Genomic DNA, 20,241 nt, shown 5'->3' with positions numbered 1-20,241 from the left:
TCTTCCTTCTAGTTGTACTACATAAAATAACAAGTACTTTACTGACAAGCCTAACTTGTATTTGCTCTGGTCCCTTATAATGCCCCCCCTCCTCCTTCCCTTGGTTTATTTTTTATTTAATCCTATCTCTGGCTTGTGGATATAATGATAGTCAGTCATGCTCCACAACCGACTTCTCCTCCTGTCCCGGATGTTCACATTGCTCCCCTGACCAAGGACACTCCTGGGGAAAGCTAAACCTGGGAGCTGTGGCCTAAAGAAGGATGTCAAAACAGTATTATGCTTGGTGTCATGCACTGGTGGCCAAGTTATAATGGAAGACAGTGCAGCTATTCAATTCTTGCCATACATAACCTCGGACTTACCATGGCTATGATGACTGCTACATGTTGTATGCTAGGCTTATAAACCTCCCCAGCAGGGGAGCATGCATGGTTGTAACGCCTCCTGCACTAAGCCCCAGGCAGCTGCATGCTTCCACACATTAATGATGCTCAAATGGAGTGTGAGCAATCTTTGGCTCTCTTTACTCTTCAGAATGCCTGTTTATATGAAAAGCACTTTCTGGGTCTTTTCTCAGAGGAAGCACCTGTGAAAGAATCTAGGCCAATGGTTTCCCCATGAAATGGGTTAAAGCCAGCTTCCAATGCTCATTACCTCTTCCACTTCCTGGGATGGAACTTAAACCCAGGCCGTCTGAGCTGCACTTACAGCTTTATCCAATTACCAGTTATTTTGTCAGTGTTCTCATCTTCTTTCATGGCTTCCAGTACAAAAAGTTTTCTCTAGCACAACCTGGTTACTATGCAGCATTCTCTTACAAGAGATAATACTCTTTAACTAACAAGGTCTAAATGTAAATGCAAAATTAAACAGGTGCCCGCTTTAAGAGTTAACAGCATTTTGTAGAGGGTACAATATATTGTACCATACCATTACTGACTGTATAACTTGCATTTTACTGTAACAATGATCATAAAGCAATTTAGCAATATATGATGCTTGGGTGTGGGTAACATGGAGTTTAATCGTGGCTGGTGTGGTTTGGTCAAGACAGTAAAAAGCACGAGTGACCAAACAAAAACAGCCATGTGCATTGGCTACACCTCAACATGATATACTTATTATTTATTATGCAATAACATTCTTTAACAAATAAATAGCTTAACTTCTTAAAATAATGAAATTGCATGTTGGTACTTTACTTCCCTTCAGTATTTGTTCACTAAAGTTGTGCGCATCAGGATGGATGTTACATTTTCCATAGACTGTGCTTTATTACTTATTTACTGACTGGGAAAGTCCAACTGGGTCAGAGACCCATTTCTAGTCAAAGACCGGGGAGAAAAGTTCCAAAAATTAACAAAGTATAATCATACAGTACAACAATAAAGTAAATATTTTTTTAAATGCACCAACACCTCTCCACCCTCTGGCAAAGCAGATGCTCCAAATTCCACTCATTTATAACCTAATACCTATACCTTTCATCATTCCAGCTTATGCTTCCACTAATACTTACTGTTGTACTATTATGCCCTAACTACTCTGTCAATAAATAAACTTCACTCTTCCTTGCACTATGCTGGTTGTAACGCCCTGAGTTTACTGTAAATCTTTGTATGCAACTGCTCATCACAAAATTGCATGACAACAAATTACCTGTGTTAAATGCATACTTAAATTGATATATCTGTACATAGCTTGCATATATATCCTTTTTTACTTTGTTGTTCTTGTGTATTATCTTATCTGTTGGCAAACACTGCTTGTGTTTACTATCCATTTCAAACGTTTATGCACCACTATATTTATTGTCTTGTGGAACTTTTCTCCCTGGGCCTCCACTGAAAATGGATTCTTTTGGCCCAGTGGACTTTCTCGCTAAACAAATGCCAATAAATAAATAAACAATAAATAAATAAAAGAAAGAAGAGCGAGAAGATGTTAAACATATATGGTGTAGCCATATATTAGGAGCACAACTTACATACAATCAAAATCAAGGTTTCCATGGTTTGCGTATAAGAGATGTCACATTTGTGAGTACTTTGTAGAGATCAAGGTCAGTCCAATCAGATTTGCTAAAATTAGCATAAATTAGCACCTTCACACTGTTTACATCACGGGCCTGACAAATCTTTAGGACATAGTCGATGCTTTAGAGTACCTTCACCTACTACTACTGCTCACTTTGGGATTTCCTCCTTTAAATTACATGTTTCTGCTCTAACTGCTCTTCTCAAACACCCTTTTATGCTTCCAAGAATAACCAACACAAACCAGGAAACTGAAACGGATCCAAGCAGTGAAGAAAAACCAAAAACAACTCCGGCAGTTACAGGACAGTAGAATTTATTCAATGAAGCGCTTTTCGTCTGCAAGCATATGCAGACTTCTTCAGACATTAAACACTTGTAACTAAAGAACTTATATAGTACTAGGCTCATTAGTAATATCCTAGTGACCAATCACATATAAGCAACCTATTTGAGGTTTAAAATTTAAAATTGAAATTGATCAAGCTCCTTGTTAAGTTAAAATCTGTGATTAATTCACTAAAAGCAACTATACAGAAATACAAAAGTTAAAATCCTAATACTCTAACCATACTAAGCTAAACAAATATTAACAGTACTAAAAATACTAAAAATAAGTACACATTACTAATAGGAAATGTTTTGATATTGTCATACATGCAATGGTATTATAACATAAATGCAGACAAAGTGAACACTTGGATGAATTATCTGGACAGATTTTTAAGTTTTAAAAGGCTGCTAATAGAGCAGCTGTCATTCAATCCCGGTGTCACATATGCATTTAATCTGATTTGCCAACGTAATTCTGATGCTTCCAAAAATAAATGTATAGGGGCCCCCCTCTTATTCTTGATTATCTGATCTATCACCATGAATCTAAAATAGTGATCAGTGTGCTGGGTGATGTGTTTGGCAAGTGCGTTTTCTAATTTGCCTTTACTAATGGCGTATTGGTGTCCATAAATACGCTCTTTAAATCTACGCTCTGTCTTGCCAACATGCATCAGAATTACGTTGGCAAATCAGATTAAATGCATATGTGACACCAGGACTGAATGACAGCTGCTCTATTAGCAGCCTTTTAAAACTTAAAAATCTGTCCAGATAATTCATCCAAGTGTTCACTTTGTCTGCATTTATGTTATAATACCATTGAATGTATGACAATATCAAAACATTTCCTATTAGTAATGTGTACTTATTTTTAGTATTTTTAGTACTGTTAATATTTGTTTAGCTTAGTATGGTTAGAGTATTAGGATTTTAACTTTTGTATTTCTGTATAGTTGCTTTTAGTGAATTAATCACAGATTTTAACTTAACAAGGAGCTTGATCAATTTCAATTTTAAATTTTAAACCTCAAATAGGTTGCTTATATGTGATTGGTCACTAGGGTATTACTAATGAGCCTAGTACTATATAAGTTCTTTAGTTACAAGTGTTTAATGTCTGAAGAAGTCTGCATATGCTTGCAGACGAAAAGCGCTTCATTGAATAAATTCTACTGTCCTGTAACTGCCGGAGTTGTTTTTGGTTTTTCTTCACTGCTTGGATCCGTTTCAGTTTCCTGGTTTGTGTTGGTTATTCTTGTGAGTTTTATGGCATCCGGATCGCTCAGCAGTGACGATTTCTCACCTAATGCTGTCCCAGCATTATTTAGGAGCTGCAATAGTGCCTTACCGGCACCAGCTATTTCTCCTACGGCAGCCCAGGACAGTTTGTTCAATTCTTTATTTAATAGAATGGACTCGCTTTGTGCGAGACTAGATAAACTTGACACTCAGCAACAAGAAATGAAAAACCTCATTTTGCCTTCGTTAAGTAATCCTAAAACCATTTCAGCTAAACATACGCCAGGGGGCGTTGAACAACCTCGAGAGATCAACGTTCCACTTTCTTTAACAAACGGATGTGATGTTTTGGAGGTCCGTGATGCAACTAGTGGTTTGCCTTCTACCAACAATGGTATGCCTCCCTTAACTACTTTCGATCCTCCCCAACGGTTTGGAACGAGTATCACCACCAACTGTGGGGAACATTTAGTACCAGGAGAGTGCTTACTAGGTCCAGCTGTACATAGCGATATTCAGCGCCATTCAGCTTCGTTGCAGCATAATGAAAACGCCAATGTTCAGCAGCACAATGAAAACGCTAATCAAAACGCTAATGTTCAGTCTTTTTGTAACTTCTTAAACAGAGCTCCAGCCTTAGGAAACTGGTTAACAGAAGATTTTGTGTTTTCAAGACACGGGGATGGTACTGCTGACATGAGGTCCACTAATCATGTGGACCATCAAGAGGTAAATAATAATTTACTATCAGATAAACTCAAACTATTTGATAGGTTACTTCTTAAACTTAAAAAGTTAAAATTAGAAATTTCGTATTTTAAGGAATGTATTGCATGCAAGGTGATACCAAAAGGCCTGAGACATTTCCAATACCCAACAGGCCTAGCCCCTAATTCCGACTTCCACAAGGATTTGCTTAATTTGTTCGACCAGCAAGGGTTCGATTTACTAAATTTAATGATTAAACATTATTCAATTTGGGTGGTGCAGCTTACTTCAGAAATAACAGAGCTGGACAATTTTATTAAAGCACATGAGGAATTTTCTAGGTACAAATACGATTACAGCAGATGCTTTAGTAGCATCGATCAGTACCTAAACAAATTGAAACAAAACAAAGTTAAAAAACTAGAGCGTGACCTTAAGGCTTACGAACAAGGGGTGGCGTACCCTTCCCTTGCACCTTCGCAAGTCTGGCAATTTGATACCACGAACGACAATTGTCCTACAGGTCCGGTACCTAGAGTAACTTCCAACAATAATATTGGTGACTTGGATACCTTTGGGGACACACAACCCGAACAAGTTGTCAGGAGAAGCGAGAGGTTGCAAAACCGGAGGCTACAATCCAGTAACAACATCACCTCTTCGCATACTGGCCAACAGCAGGTTTTTTACCATGCCAGTCACCAAGGGGCCATCCCAAAGAAAAGGAACAATTATCAGTCACTAAACAAGGGGTACCAACAGAAACGCAACCAACAGAGACTATAACTACCAGCTCCGTCAGCAACATTGTCCTTTCCCCTACCTTCGAGACAGGACTTGTGAATGCTGACAGTGACACATCTTGTGTTTACACTTTTATGAACTCGCTTCCTATTCCAGCTATAAGTCCAGTAAATGTTTCAGAAAGTAGCCACTATGCACTTATTGACCAGGATGTGAGACCAGTTATCTCTACAAATCAAATAGGAGATTTTAACATCTACAATTTTTCCTCGGTCCCTGTATCGAATGAACTAGCAGATTTTTTATCTAAAGGACACACATATGTCCCTCAACAAAAGTTGGATTTAGTGGGGACTATTATTGATATTAAATTGTTTACCCGCAAGTTAAATTTTAACTTGCTGTTTGATCACAATACTGACAGTAATAATACACATGGTAATTCTATGAGGGTCCCTAGTCTGTATAACCCTCCGTTACATCCTTTAATCCAATGTTTTGAAAACATGTGTGAACTTGATTTGAGGGATAGGAAGTTACACTCATTAAATGTAGGAATTAACGAAATGTGTAAGGAAGAAATGTTGTTGCTTGAATTTGTGAAGCTACATTGCTTGCGCATTTGTAAACCAGACAAAGGCAGGGGAGTTGTAGTATTCGATAAAGTTGATTATTTTGATAGAATGCTTGATTTACTTTCTAATGAGGCATATTCTGTAAGTTCTAGGTCCGAAGTTAGTAATGCTTATCGTAACATTAAAAACAACTTAGACAAAATGTTTTTTGAAGGTAGACTAGACCAAGAGCAACATAAATATCTTACTACCTTATTTCCGAGATTCCCTTGTCTCTTTGGGATACCAAAGATTCACAAGGATCTCTCAAACCCCCCCCCCCCCATGCGGCCATTAGTTGATGGAAGGGGCTCTCCAACTTACCCATGTGCCAAACTGGTTGATACTATTTTACAGAAATACCTGCAGGATGAAGAACAAATCTGCAAAGAGTCATGGTCCTTTCTAGCAAAAGTAGGGGAGTTTACATTTAACAACAATTACAACTTCTTGACAATAGATGTCAAGGACTTGTATACTTGTATCCCCCTACAGACCGCAACTGAGTGGGTGGCCTTCTTTCTTAACAATAAAGGTGCCCCACCTGATGAAATCTCACTGGTACTTGAACTTTTAGACATGATATTATTTAACAACTATTTCATGCTTGGTGAGAATTTTTATCTCCAAAAAACGGGTGGCCATGGGGTCACCTTGCGGGGCCAGTTTGGCCAACATTGTAATGGCTTACTGGGAAAAGGAGAAAGTATTGAATAATCAAACTCTTATGTCTAAGATCAAGTACTACACTCGTTACTTGGACGACATCTTTATATTATTAGAGGGTAGTGAAGATGATAGTAAATATATTTTGGATTTGTTTAACACGTCTACTGACTTTCTGTCTTTTACATCTAACTTTAGTGTCGATGCCATTGCATATTTGGACATTTGGTTAGCAAAAAAAGAGGAGTTGAATAGTTATGTTGCCACCATATATAGGAAGCCCACACACTCCAACTCCTTCCTCCATTTCAGTAGTATCAAAAAAAGTCAGTAGTTAAGGGGCAACTTGTTAGAGCAGCCCGGATGGTGAGTCTTGAGGATGACTTCCTGGATGAATGTAAAACACTTACGAATATGTTCCTCCATAGAGGGTACCCACCTAACTTACTTGAAAGTTTAGTAAAGGAGGTTACCAATAAGAGACGTAACGGCTTTTACCAACCCATTCTTAAAATCGTTCCACACCATGAGATTTGTAATATCACAGAACCCTTGCAAGTTGAACGTCGAGAATTAGACACTTGTTTTAACAATAGACTAATCCTGACATACTGTATTAACAGTCATTTTATTATGGATATCATCATCAAAAATTGGAAAATTTTTCGTTCCAATAGTGTAGTATTGGGTAAGGTGGGTGACAAGCCAGGAGTTACTTTTAGGAGAGGTAAGAACCTGAAAGCACTGTTAGAACAACCTGATGGCAAGCTTACACGAACGCCGGGTATGTTCAAATGTCAAAATTGCAATCAGTGCAGACATATTTATGAATCTAACAGATTCACAATTAACAATATCAGTTTTGATATACACTGTAGATGTACCTGTAACTCTAGGATGGTAGTTTACTTAGCCCAATGCCAAAAATGTGCAGGATTTTATGTTGGCAAGACAGAGCGTAGATTTAAAGAGCGTATTTATGAACACCAATACGCCATTAGTAAAGGCAAATTAGAAAACGCACTTGCCAAACACATCACCCAGCACAATGATCACTATTTTAGATTCATGGTGATAGATCAGATAATCGAGAATAAGAGGGGGGCCCCTATACATTTATTTTTGGAAGCATCAGAATTACGTTGGCAAATCAGATTAAATGCATATGTGACACCAGGATTGAATGACAGCTGCTCTATTAGCAGCCTTTTAAAACTTAAAAATCTGTCCAGATAATTCATCCAAGTGTTCACTTTGTCTGCATTTATGTTATAATACCATTGCATGTATGACAATATCAAAACATTTCCTATTAGTAATGTGTACTTATTTTTAGTATTTTTAGTACTTTTAATATTTGTTTAGCTTAGTATGGTTAGAGTATTAGGATTTTAACTTTTGTATTTCTGTATAGTTGCTTTTAGTGAATTAATCACAGATTTTAACTTAACAAGGAGCTTGATCAATTTCAATTTTAAATTTTAAACCTTAAATAGGTTGCTTATATGTGATTGGTCACTAGGGTATTACTAATGAGCCTAGTACTATATAAGTTCTTTAGTTACAAGTGTTTAATGTCTGAAGAAGTCTGCATATGCTTGCAGACGAAAAGCGCTTCATTGAATAAATTCTACTGTCCTGTAACTGCCGGAGTTGTTTTTGGTTTTTCTTCACTGCTTGGATCCGTTTCAGTTACCCTTTTATGCTTATTTTGCTGGACCTTATATTCATCCTCCTGCATCTCTGCCATACCTGTCCTCACTGCTCATTTTTCTTTATACGCTTATTATCTCACTCTGTTCTACTTTCTTACAGCAGTGTGGGTATAAATACAGACATGGTTCTGGCAGGAATCAATCTGAATCTGAATTTGCCACATGATGGGAAGTGAAAGTGCTCTTCTCCCCAATACATGACAACTGCAGATCAGAATAATAAGGGAAGTTACCCTTTCTTCATGGATTTTGTGTGTGTGTGGTGGTGGTGGGGGGGGGGGGGGCTGAAATGGAAAAAGAATGCTTTTATGTATTTTTCAATTTGTTGAAGAGACATTTTGGACTTTAGTTAATCAGATGTGCCAAATTTATTTATTTAACATTTGTTAAACGGGAAAGTCCGACTTGGAACAAAGCCAATTTTCAGCGGCAGCACGGGGAGAAATGCTCCAGATGTATGCCTTTGTAATGTGGGAGGAAACTGGGCACCGGGAGGAAACCCACACAAACACAAGAGGACATGCAGACTCCACACAGAAGGCACCCCAGCCAAGAATCGAATCGGAGGACCTCTTACTGTGAAGTGACAACGCTACCTCTGCACCACTACTCCATCAAATGGTATCTTATGATACTGATGAGAATGGCACTATAATCGTGACCACTATGCACTTTGCCTATGTAAAACTTTTAAATATACAATCACACATACAGAGGATTATAATCCATAAAAACAAAGTAAAAATAAAAATAATGTTTTCCAGTAGCCAAAGTTGTCTGTTGATGATTTACACTCAGCATACATATAGGTATTCCATGCTTCGAAAACCACTCAGTGTTAAAAACAAATAAATAAACAGATAAAAAGTGCAATCACTTTTCCAACACAAATATTGTGAGTCTTTAGAAGAAAGGGTATTATTTTTGGTATGAAACAACAGACATCCATTTTTTCTTACCTCCCATTTAGATTCTTTGACTTTTGGTGGAACACTGCCTTGTCCCTGTTCAAAATCAGAGTTCCTTGTCTTAAATTCCTCACATTCCAGGTGTAAATCATCCAATTCCTTCTGCAGCCTTCGCTTCTCTTGCTGCACCTTGTATAGCTGCAGCTGCAAGGTACGCTGAGAACGCTGGGCATGCTGTGATATTTGACGGAGTTTTTCAGCATACAGTCGCTTCAACTCATCAAGTTCTTTCCCCCATTTTTCATCCAATACCTAAAAAGAAAGACATATGGTATCTTAGTGTGATTATACAGCTGGCTATGCTTTTTGTTTCAGGAAGATAGAAAGTGGGACTAAACAGAAATTACAGACTGGCTATTCAGAATCCAGTTTACTCACACTAATTCATGACTGAAAAGTACACTCTACACACACAGATATATTATGCTGTTTATTCCCAATAATGGACTGTGGATTGTTTTGACTTGTGTAGTACTTTAAATAATCCGCATGATTCCATCTTGTATAAACCCTGGGAGCAATGCCTATATCTCCATGCAACAGCACAGTATGGAAAGTCTAAATCCTCTTAAGGAACAAAGATAAGTCAGCAAGAATGGACAAGGTTGCATTAGGGTAGCTATCCAGATTCTTTGAATTACTTAAGGAAGAAGAATAAGACATGTCTTCTCTTGGTTCACACAATCTGTGATTTTCCATTACAAAAAGAATCACATTTCACTGAAATAACTTACTGTGGGATCAAAAATAAGTTTTAGTGAATGGCTGAACAAAAACAATAATGAAGGCCTGGAGTGGGAAAAGGATGGTACAGTGTTCATTTTACATTTAATAGCATTTGCTTTTTATGCTTGCGCTGATACATGTTCTGCTGCTGCACTAGAAAATAAGATGAAAGTGGCAAATTATATATATTTATATATATATAAAGAGTTTGGTGCAATGCATGACTATGGTCATAGTCATTTGAATTATTAATCATCATCCCTAAAGCAATTACATTTGCTTTCATTGCTGAGGTGCTTTTGGAGTGATGTCTTTGAATTCATTTATAGTACCGAGTGTTCTGATTTCTTTTGGAAGGTGGTTCCACATAGACCGTCCTAAGCGTAGAAGGCTTTTTCACCTCCTGTCTTCTGGAAATGTGGGTGCATGAGCAAGATTCCGTCTCTTACTGGGTAAGAATATTCCTTGAGTGGTAGTTTGGATCTAATAATATTTTGAAAATTGAAACAGCTCAGGAGGAAAGTGGATCTATCCACTGTGGAAAGGCAGTTAACACATTTTATGAGGTCACAATGATGTGCATATGATTCAGTGAGCAGGGGAAATCTGAAGATCTTATTTTCTCTAGCTACCAGTCTATGAGTATTATAAAAGGAGTGAAATGTTAGTAAGTGTAGGCAGTACTCATGTCTGGTCAGTAGCATGATCTTAGCAATAGGTAATCTAGATTTGAAGGTTAGCAATTGACAGATCTCGTAGCACACTTTTATTTGTGAGAGTACTTTATTGGTGGTTTTTTGTATATGGGTTGTACATGTAAGTGAAGGATCAAACGTGATACCTAAATATTTATATTCAGTAACAACAGGGATAACGTTTTGTCCATCTCTGAGCAGGATGGGGTTTAGGTTTGCTTTTTTGTGTGTGGGATAGAAAGTAATATTACGTTTGTTTTATTTGGGTTGATAATAAATTTGTTATTAGCTGACCACTGGCAAAATTTTGAAAAGGTTACTTGAAGTTGTGGTTGCAAATTGGTGATGGATTTATGACACTTTAGAAGTAGAATGTTATCAGCATAAAGAGTTAGAATAAATACAGAAAGTTCAGTAGTCAAGTCGCTAATGAAGAGGGAGAAGAGTAATAGGCCTAGTACAGAGCCCTGGGGAACATCTACGTCTAGTTAGCCAGTGGATGACTATTGGTTACTGAAGCAAACATGGAAGGAGCTGTTTGAAAGGTAACTACTGAACCACTGTGTTGTCACCCAAGTTAAATCTTCTAAAGCTTGCTAAGCATAATTCTATGGTTCACTGATTCAAAGGCACATGTCAACAAATACTCCAGCAGCATAGTAACCCTCACTTAGTACACTTTTAGTAGCTAGGCACATGTGAACAAAATACTCCAGCAGCATAGTAATCCTCACTTAGTACACTTTTAGTAGCTAGGCACATGTGAACAAAATACTCCAGAAGCATAGTAACCCTCACTTAGTACACTTTTAGTAGCTAGGCACATGTGAACAAAATACTCCAGCAGCACAGTAACCCTCACTTAGTACACTTTTAGTAGCTAGGCACATGTGAACAAAATACTCCAGCAGCATAGTAACCCTCACTTAGTACACGTTTAGTAGCTAGGCACATGTGAACAAAATACTCCAGCAGCATAGTAACCCTCACTTAGTACACTTTTAGTAGCTAGGCACATGTGAACAAAATACTCCAGCAGCATAGTAACCCTCACTTAGTACACTTTTAGTAGCTGAGAGGAGCACTACTGCAGTAATAAAGGCATTACAGAAGTCATCTTGTTCATCAGAGAGGAATCTGTAATTGAAGTGTTAAATAACAGCTTACAGGGAAGTTTTTCAAAATTATTTGCAACTGGAGAGAGGTTAGAGATGGGACAGTAGTCTCTGCAATCTTTGAGATTTGCTGTGTTATGATGGGGATTTATAACTTGAGTGTTTGAAGTCTGGGGAAACAACTCTTGTGGTAAAGGAGAGGTTAAAGATGTGTGTGGGTTTGTCAATATGACTTGCAGTTTTCCTAAAGAAAGTAGGACCGGGGGGGGGGGTTGCTCCTAAGGTTTTTAAGGAGTAGTTTTTGGTATCCTTGACAGATATTTCAATTAAATGGAAGGTGGCAGCAAACTCAGCTAGTATGTATAACTGTTAGAGCACGCTGCTATTCTGTATATATAACTGTTAGCAAAGTATACTGCTATTCTGTATATACAACTGTTAGACTACGCTGCTGTTCTGTATATATACAACTGTTAGCAGAGTACGCTGCTATTGTGTATATATAACTGTTAGCAGAGTATGCTGCTATTCTGTGTATATAACAGTTAGCAGAGTACACTGTTATTCTGGATATATAACTGTTAGAGTATGCTGCTATTCTGTGTACATAACGGTTAGCAGAGTACACTGCTATTCTGTATATATAACTGTTAGCAGAGTACGCTGCTATTCTGTGTATATAACGGTTAGCAGAGTATGCTGCTATTCTGTATATATAACTTAGCAGAGTACGCAGCTATACTGTATATATAACTGCTAGCAGAGTACGCTGCTATTCTGTATATATAACTGTTAGCAGAGTATGCTGCTATTCTGTATATATAACTGTTAGCAGAGTATGCTGCTATTCTGTATATATAACTGTTAGCAGAGTATGCTGCTATTCTGTATATATAACTGTTAGCAGAGTATGCTGCTATTCTGTATATATAACTGTTAGCAGAGTACGCTGCTATTCTGTATATATAACTGTTAGCAGAGTATGCTAGTCTGTATACATAACTGTTAGCAAAGTAAGCTGCTATTCTGCATATAAAATAATGATTCCTTTGATATGGTGTATTAAGGTAATACAAGCTTCCAGTAGACCTGAATGGGATATCACAAGATCACACTATTTTACTGATGGCACCAGCATCTTAACAGTGTGAGATACGGGCACAAGTAAAATAAATTATGGATCTGTATGTCAAATTGAAAATGTTTCAGTAAATAAAGAATCATGAGATCCTGCTCATTTCTCCCACACCTGAAAAATATTAATTTCAAAGATCATGCAGTTGTATTGATATATCTATTACCTCTTGCTATTAGCACATATCATGGATTGCTTTTTTTTTTTAAATACTGTCAGTAGGGTGGTGCATTGGTGCAGCAGTTAGCGTTGTTGCCTCACAGCAAGAGGTTCTCCAATTTGATTCTCAGCAGAGTATGCATGCCCTCCCTGTGTTCACATGACTTTCCCTCATGTGTTCAGATTCCCTCCCTCATTGCAAAGACATGCTGTAAGTGGATTGGACACTCTAAATTGGCCACAGTTATGAGTGTGTATGTGAGTGTGGTGTACCCGACCCTATGTGTAGACATGGGTGGAGGGTCGGGTGCTGGGTTAGCAACCCAACCCTGTAAATCTCTAACTGCTATGGAAACAATGACTGCTGGAGAGCGATCATTGCCCAACATACTGATTACCACAGGAACAGAAGGATGGAAGTTAGTAGAAATAGTCTGCAGAAAGCAATACTGCCACAGAAACACACTATGAAAGTTACCATAAGGGTAACCCAGGAAATGTGGAAAAATTACAGATGTGAAGAAATATTCAAAAAATGTACAATTTTACAGCAGAAAACTCTGGGGCAATATATTAATACAACAGTGACAGAAAACTATCCAGAGGCACACTGTGTGAAGCAGAAAGTTTATTTTGTACATTTTTGGTCAAAGTGATAAACATAATCCAGTTTTGACAAACTCACAGGAGCTTTTTACACCATTTTTGAGTTAATTAGCTCTGAAGTTTTGACTCCCTTTCCCATTACTGTCTGTCTATGGTAAATGTCAAGACCCTGCACTGGGGCTACAGGCCTCCCAGAAGCCATGCCACCTTCCTCAAAGCCCAACAAAGGTAACTTGAAAAAAAATTATACAAAAAGTCTTGAGGGAGGGATACATGGATGACACAAAGCTGGGATACATGGATGACACAAAGCTCATGCAAACAAGTCACAGGCTCTAGTTAATCAGATCTAGCTTATCTTTTACTTTCCACACCAACTGGATCATCAACAAATCACTAATCAACTCAGGGACATTTCCAGGGTTATCAGACACCTCTAATCAGAGACTCAAAATACAAGTCAAAAACATACATTAGGAAACCTGGACTGTAATCAAACTATATTGGCTCCAATCTCCTGCAATCATTATATCATCTAAGATGCATCAGTATCTCAATTTTCTAGACCTTTATGTTAATTATCCACAGAAAAGTTAGTTACACTGTGTTTTGCATGCATGTACAGCATTACTGTTTTACTTTTACTTGATCATACTTTGACTTCATTTTACCTGCTCTAAACTAACAACTACTGTTTGGATCCTCATTGAAACAATTATTGCTATATAATATTACTTGTATAGACTAACAGACACTGTTTACTTTGCCTTTTCTGCCCAGTGCATAGTCAGTCACTCAGGTTTATGGTGCCATTTGCATTTTGTAACTGTTGCTGCTGTATCTGCTTCATGGAAACTCGTCTGAAACATATAATGCACTACTATCTCTAAAATCCATTCCGGCCACTACCAGCCTCTAGATGAAGTAGCAGCTTCTCGTGTCTAACCGGAAATCTCTCCCTCTAACTGCCACTTAAATCTTCTTTGTCTCAACTCCTTCCTCTTCAATGTCCTCCAGGTCACCTCTCCCCAAACAATGCAATAAGTATATACCATCTCCTCTCTACTTTCTACTTATATGTTCAACTTTCTCAGGCTCCTTCTCCACAAACAGCAGAGCTCCACACCCTCCATTAATGTTGTAATTCGTTTCTGCAGGCTTTCTACTTTTATTTATCCCTGATACATATGAGATTCAGAACTGTACACAACACTTGAGAGTTTGCCCCAAATTGTGGAAGGAAAACACTAACATCTCAGGAATCCATGGCGTTTTTTACTACACATACTCTCCTGAAATAGATACTGTAAGTTAAAAAAAAATCAAGTTGCATATCACTGTAATCCATACCTGCAAGCTTTATCTGGCATTATTGTTTTAAGGTCGGATGGACCTCTTAGCCCTTTCCCCTTTTAAGACTAGCTAGATGGGGGGGAGTTAATGAAGGTGACAGCCTCCTTGCAAACTGGTTTTAGTAGAAAATACAGTTTGTAAATATATCTGACTGGGATGTGTGCACCGAAGCAACATCACACACTTAAAAAAGGATGAACACAATTGGTGGGAAGACAAAATTCTCAAAAGATATTTGTGTGGGAAGTAGGGTATGTATTGTGAAATTATGCCAAATATACTAGTGCTAATCACATTAGTATCTGACTGGACTTCACCACTGCCCCTCCACATTACAAAGGAAGATTCAGCTTAGGTGTGATTAGACCGGTTCCCTCTATATGTATAAACTACACTAGTATTTATATTATCAGCAGAAACTGCAGTCAGCTTTCAAAATAGGGCTCTATGACAGTTCACTGTATCTGTGGACAACTTGCTTCCAACCGTCACCCTTTACTTCCGATTAGAACGTCAGCTTTTAGTCTGCTTTATCATTACTGATTCTACTCCCAAAACCTTTAATTTTCATGCCAACCTCCCATGAAGTACAGTATCAAAGATGGTGCTTAAGTCTAGATGTATCATTCTCACAGGTTTCTCCCTGCCTACCACACTGATGACCCAGTCAAAAAAACGAGTCAAGTTGGAATGGTAAGAACTCTACTGAGTCAAGTTATACTGTTCATTGGCTACAGAATTAGCATTCAAAATAGCCACCAGCATATCACGTTGAGTCTGTTTCCACAACTCTCCCTCCAAAAATTGTAGTAGTCAGGTTAACAAGGCCATATTACCCAATATTTTCTTAGATTAACATTTATGCAATGGAACTTCAGTTTCCAACTTCCAAACTATATGTCATCACTACAGTAATAAAGATAGAGAATATAAAATTTTGCTAGGGGTGCATAATGCACCAAAAGCAACACTTAACACAAGGACAGAACTGAAATCCAAAAAAGGTAAACTTTTGGTGACACCTGCCCTAAGAAATTAAATACCTTTTGTCATGCAATGTTTTTTTGCTGAGGCAGAAAGCAGAGCAATGGAAAATAACTTAAAACTAAACATACTTCCCAATGTCCTATATCAGGAGATAGCTAAAATGTCAGAGGGAAAGTTCAAGTTTATACTTACTTTGTTATAAATGCCAAAGTGAACATGGTATTGTTTCAAAAACTACTACAGGAACTTAATATCCATATCAGCAACCCCTAGAACTGCCATATGAAACCTACCTTTTTTATCTAATCCAAACAGTTCAGAGCCATTACTAACAATTTTACAGACTATGAGCTCCATTCCAAAAGATGTGCTCTCAGTGTAAGGGACCACATACACTGAGACAATGGTCTTTTGGAATCTGGCCCCTGGTGTAAGCCTTTTTAAAGACAGGCTTCACACTAAAGTAAGTCACTTACACTGACAGCAACCCTTTTGGAATCTGGGCCTATGTTAATAAGATGGGAGCATGTCACTTTGATGAAGGTAGTTTTGGTGAAGGCAAAAAGAATGAGTACTATTCACAGAAACTACTTTTGCCAACAATGAAGTGCCTTCTTCTCCACTGCTGGGAGACCTCAGAGTCTGCACATGTGACTCTTGGGGGGGGGGGGTAGGAGGGCGGGATCATGCCACATGGGGAGTGCAGGAGGGGTTGTAATGTTCATCAAAGGTGTTTCCAGAGAAAGGTTTTTAATTTGTTTTTGTTCACCAAAACTATCTTCAGCAACTCAACATAACCCCATTAAGACTTCCCTTGCAAATGCTAAATGAAATCCAAATAAATATAATAGGGGCCATGGGGTTGCAGCGGTTAGTGTTATCGCCTCACAGCAAGAGGTTCTCTGGTTCGATCTCAGCTGGAGCACCTTCTGTGTGGAGGCTGCATGTACTCCCCGCGGTCAAGTGAATTGAAAGACATGCAGGTAGTTGCGAGTGTGTGTGGGTGTGCCTTCTTTGAAGGTTGGGGACCGGACTGGCAACTCAACACCGTACAAATTCACTGACAATCATTAGCAGACCGGAGTTCCACTGTGGCAACCCCTAACCAGGAATAGCCGAAAGACTTTTAGAAAAGCATGTGGATTTCTGCATCAGGGAACAAAAAGCCTAGGAACCACTTAATAGTGGTACACAACTGGTAATGACAGCAAATATTTCAGCCCTTGAATAATGTTATTTTAATTTAAAATGTATACTACAGCACCTGCCTTAAACCTGATTTAAGTTGTAGGGTGATGAGATGAAATCTTCACAATCTGGTCTGAAAAGCCATACAGTATTCTGTTATTATGGACTTCAAATGTCTGATTAACTACAATATTTTTAGGACACATACTTTCCTTATACCTGATTTAACAATGACGAGAACAATAATTACTTAAAAAAGCAAAAGCCAAAGGTAGACTAGAAAGGAGAGTTAACAATTGCAAAGTAGTTTTTGACAATGTTAACCTCTGTACCACTGCTTTTATCTTTGCATAAGATTTCTGCTAATAGCCTGGTTAAAGTCTTGGCAGACACAACAGAGTTTAACGTCATCAATGATGCAAAACAATGAATCCAAACAAAGAAATCCTCTACTTTTAAACAGCTGCGGCATGAAAGAACCAGAAGAACAGCTGCTTATCTTTTAAAGATAGGTAGTTTAAGTTTTAATGAATAAATCTGGAGCAGCAATATCACATGCCTGTTTAGTTCTTGAAGCAGCAAAGCTCTGACAAAGAATATGCGATGGAAAAAAGGAAACTAAGGCATGTTACAACAAATTTTACTGAAGTAATGCATGTGAACTGATCCCATCTGAGCCATGTCTAGCTGAAACTGATTATTTATTGACATTTGTTTACCGGTAAAGTCCAACTGGGTCACAAGAGCCCATTTTCAGTGGAGGCCCGGGGAGAAAAGCTCCACTTAACAAAGAAAAAATATTTTTTTCAAAGACATTACATAAAAAACACTTGAAATTATACATTTCAGAAATATTGTACAATATTGTAAGGCACGGAGATATAACAAAAATATGTTACAAAGAGAACAATGAGCAAAAGCAAAGTAAAACAGGATACACAATTCTGGAGAGTCCTTTTGGCAATTTATGGAAATAATAAGTAAATGTCGTGCTTAGTTTAATCAAAACTGCAAAAGAGGGTAGAGATTAGGACAGATTAGTACAAATGGGGAGGAGGTGATACAAAAAGGTGATGTAAACAAGTAGAGAGGGTAAGATAGCCAGGTGAAGATGAGGAAGTGGAAAAGGGTAGAGAATCTGTACAGACAGGGGTGTAGCAAAGTAGATGAGATTGATGTTCAGCCGCCGGTATAGCATGAGCAGAGCCGTATGTATAGTACTGCTTACTGGTAGCAAATTTAGCAACTTTGTTGCAGCATATTTCACATTTAGTTTTAAAAGAGGTCTGCAAATTAGTAAGAGTGGGAGCACCACATAAGAGTGAAGGAAGGAGGTAAGTGGTTTCTAGGGTGGTTTTAGTAGAGTTAGAAAGTTTTTCTGTCTGATGTCAGCAGTTTGCACTTTTACAAGGTGGCACCAAAGAGTTAAAGAATGTCAAAACTGATCCTGGTGTGTGTTCAGAAGGGCACTGATGTAGGTAATAGCACAGCACTTCTTTAAAACTAATAAAACTGACAGCAAGGACAGTGCACTGTTACACATCATTACTGTAAAATGTTAATCCTATTATAATTCTATTACTCTGTACCCATGAACTACCACATAGGCGGTAGTCTAACACCGAAAGTGTGATAAGAGACCTTGTGACACAGGTGGACAGTAGTCTCTCCTTTGATAAACACATCGCCAAAGTAGTCAGGAAATCCTTCTACATGGCACACCTCAGCACAAAAGGTTTCTCATCCAGGAAAAAAGAGGTCATTGTTCCCCTCTACTCATCACTCATTAGACCCATTATACAGTACAACGTCCCTTTTGGTATGTACCTCACAAGACATCTACAACAACTGGAAAGGCCACAGAGGATTACCGGCTTCAAATAGATGCCCTATGCCAACCATCTCAAAAAATTCCAGCTTTACTCTGTCGCATATCGCCTACTCAGGGGCGATCTCTGCCTAACATACAAAGCTATGTCAAACCCAGAGCTGTTGGACATGCTCCACTTAAAGACATCCCAATCCCTCCGAGCTACATCCTCTGGGGACCTAAACCTTGTCACCACAATAAACAGAACATGCTGGAGGGATAGATTCCTGTCCCAGAGACTTTCCATACTCTGGAACAAACTACCTATCTATATCAAACAAAGCTCCTCATTAGCACTATTCAAGAAAAATCTTGATGACTGGATAGGAGATAAGAAATTCACCCCGGGGATCACTTCTGTGGCTCTGCTCGACAGGGGCACAGGAAAATAATTTTCTTGGGTGGCGAAAGCCAGGGTACCGTTTGGCTAGGCTTATATAGGCCCTAGGGCCAATAACCTAGTACCTACCTATGAACCTATATGAGGATAGAACTTTTGACACATATTAAACAGAGTCAAAATAATGTACATCAAACCATATGCAAGCACCACACACAATATCTTCAAACATATTATTTACATGCATTAGTCAATATATCGTAAGTGTGTATGTATATTAACTGCATACTGTTTAACAGTCATTATCAGGGATGTGATATTATCAGCCTGTGGGCACACATGTTCATCACCAATTCTATACATTTGTAAAACATTTATCACCATTCTCTGCATTATCAGTCATTCAAATACTGTAACAAGAGTCGCATAAAGGAGCAAAACAAACTTTTCTTTTTAAACAAAAAAGTTTTGACTTAAATCTTTATGCATATGATCACTTTTTTTGTAAGAAAGTGCGTTTTGCGGTACATAAAAAAATATAAAGTTTAAAATATCGATTCTGAACAGGAAGACAAAACGTACCAAAACTTATTCTGGCAAACTGTCAATTTAAAAGTTTGGCAAACATATAACTAATTTACAATCACTTATGTATGTATAATTACAGTTGCAACCAAGGTGATGCAAGGTCCTCTTGTCTGACTCTGAAGATTCATACCATAAACACAGCTTGGTATGTTTAGTTTTCTGCAGACAGAAGCAAATTAAAATATATATATATATTTGTAAACAGGTGTGAAACAGCCCTTTATTTTTGAAAACAAAAGGTTGTTTTTCACCTTTAGACATGATATTTAAGTCTTATCTACATTTGAAAAAACAAACTTCACAATGTGTGCATGCATGCACAAACAAATACATATAAAACTACTTCACCAAATGAATTAAAGACATAAAAATAAAGATTAACCAAATCCAAACAAAAATATAAGAAAATAAAAAAACACAAAAAAATCGTGGCTGAAAACAGTGAGCTAG

The 20,241-nt window shown here is 37.9% G+C and overlaps 1 protein-coding gene across 3 annotated transcripts in view; it reads right to left on the bottom strand.

Moving 5' to 3' along the window:
• Positions 1 to 20,241, bottom strand: part of N4BP3 (NEDD4 binding protein 3) — a 571,688-nt gene that overhangs the window by 78,109 nt on the left and 473,338 nt on the right. For all 3 annotated transcript variants that reach the window (XM_044069431.1, XM_044069433.1, XM_044069432.1), the window contains exon 4: positions 9,021 to 9,281. In XM_044069431.1, coding sequence (XP_043925366.1) covers positions 9,021 to 9,281 — 261 coding nt within the window. The remainder of the gene's footprint in view (positions 1 to 9,020; positions 9,282 to 20,241) is intronic.

Source organism: Protopterus annectens, chromosome 4.part0 (assembly GCF_019279795.1).
Source record: "Protopterus annectens isolate FY-2018-M chromosome 4.part0, PAN1.0, whole genome shotgun sequence".
Classification (NCBI taxonomy): Eukaryota; Metazoa; Chordata; order Ceratodontiformes; family Protopteridae; genus Protopterus; species Protopterus annectens.
This window is presented reverse-complemented; position numbering and strand designations above follow the sequence as displayed.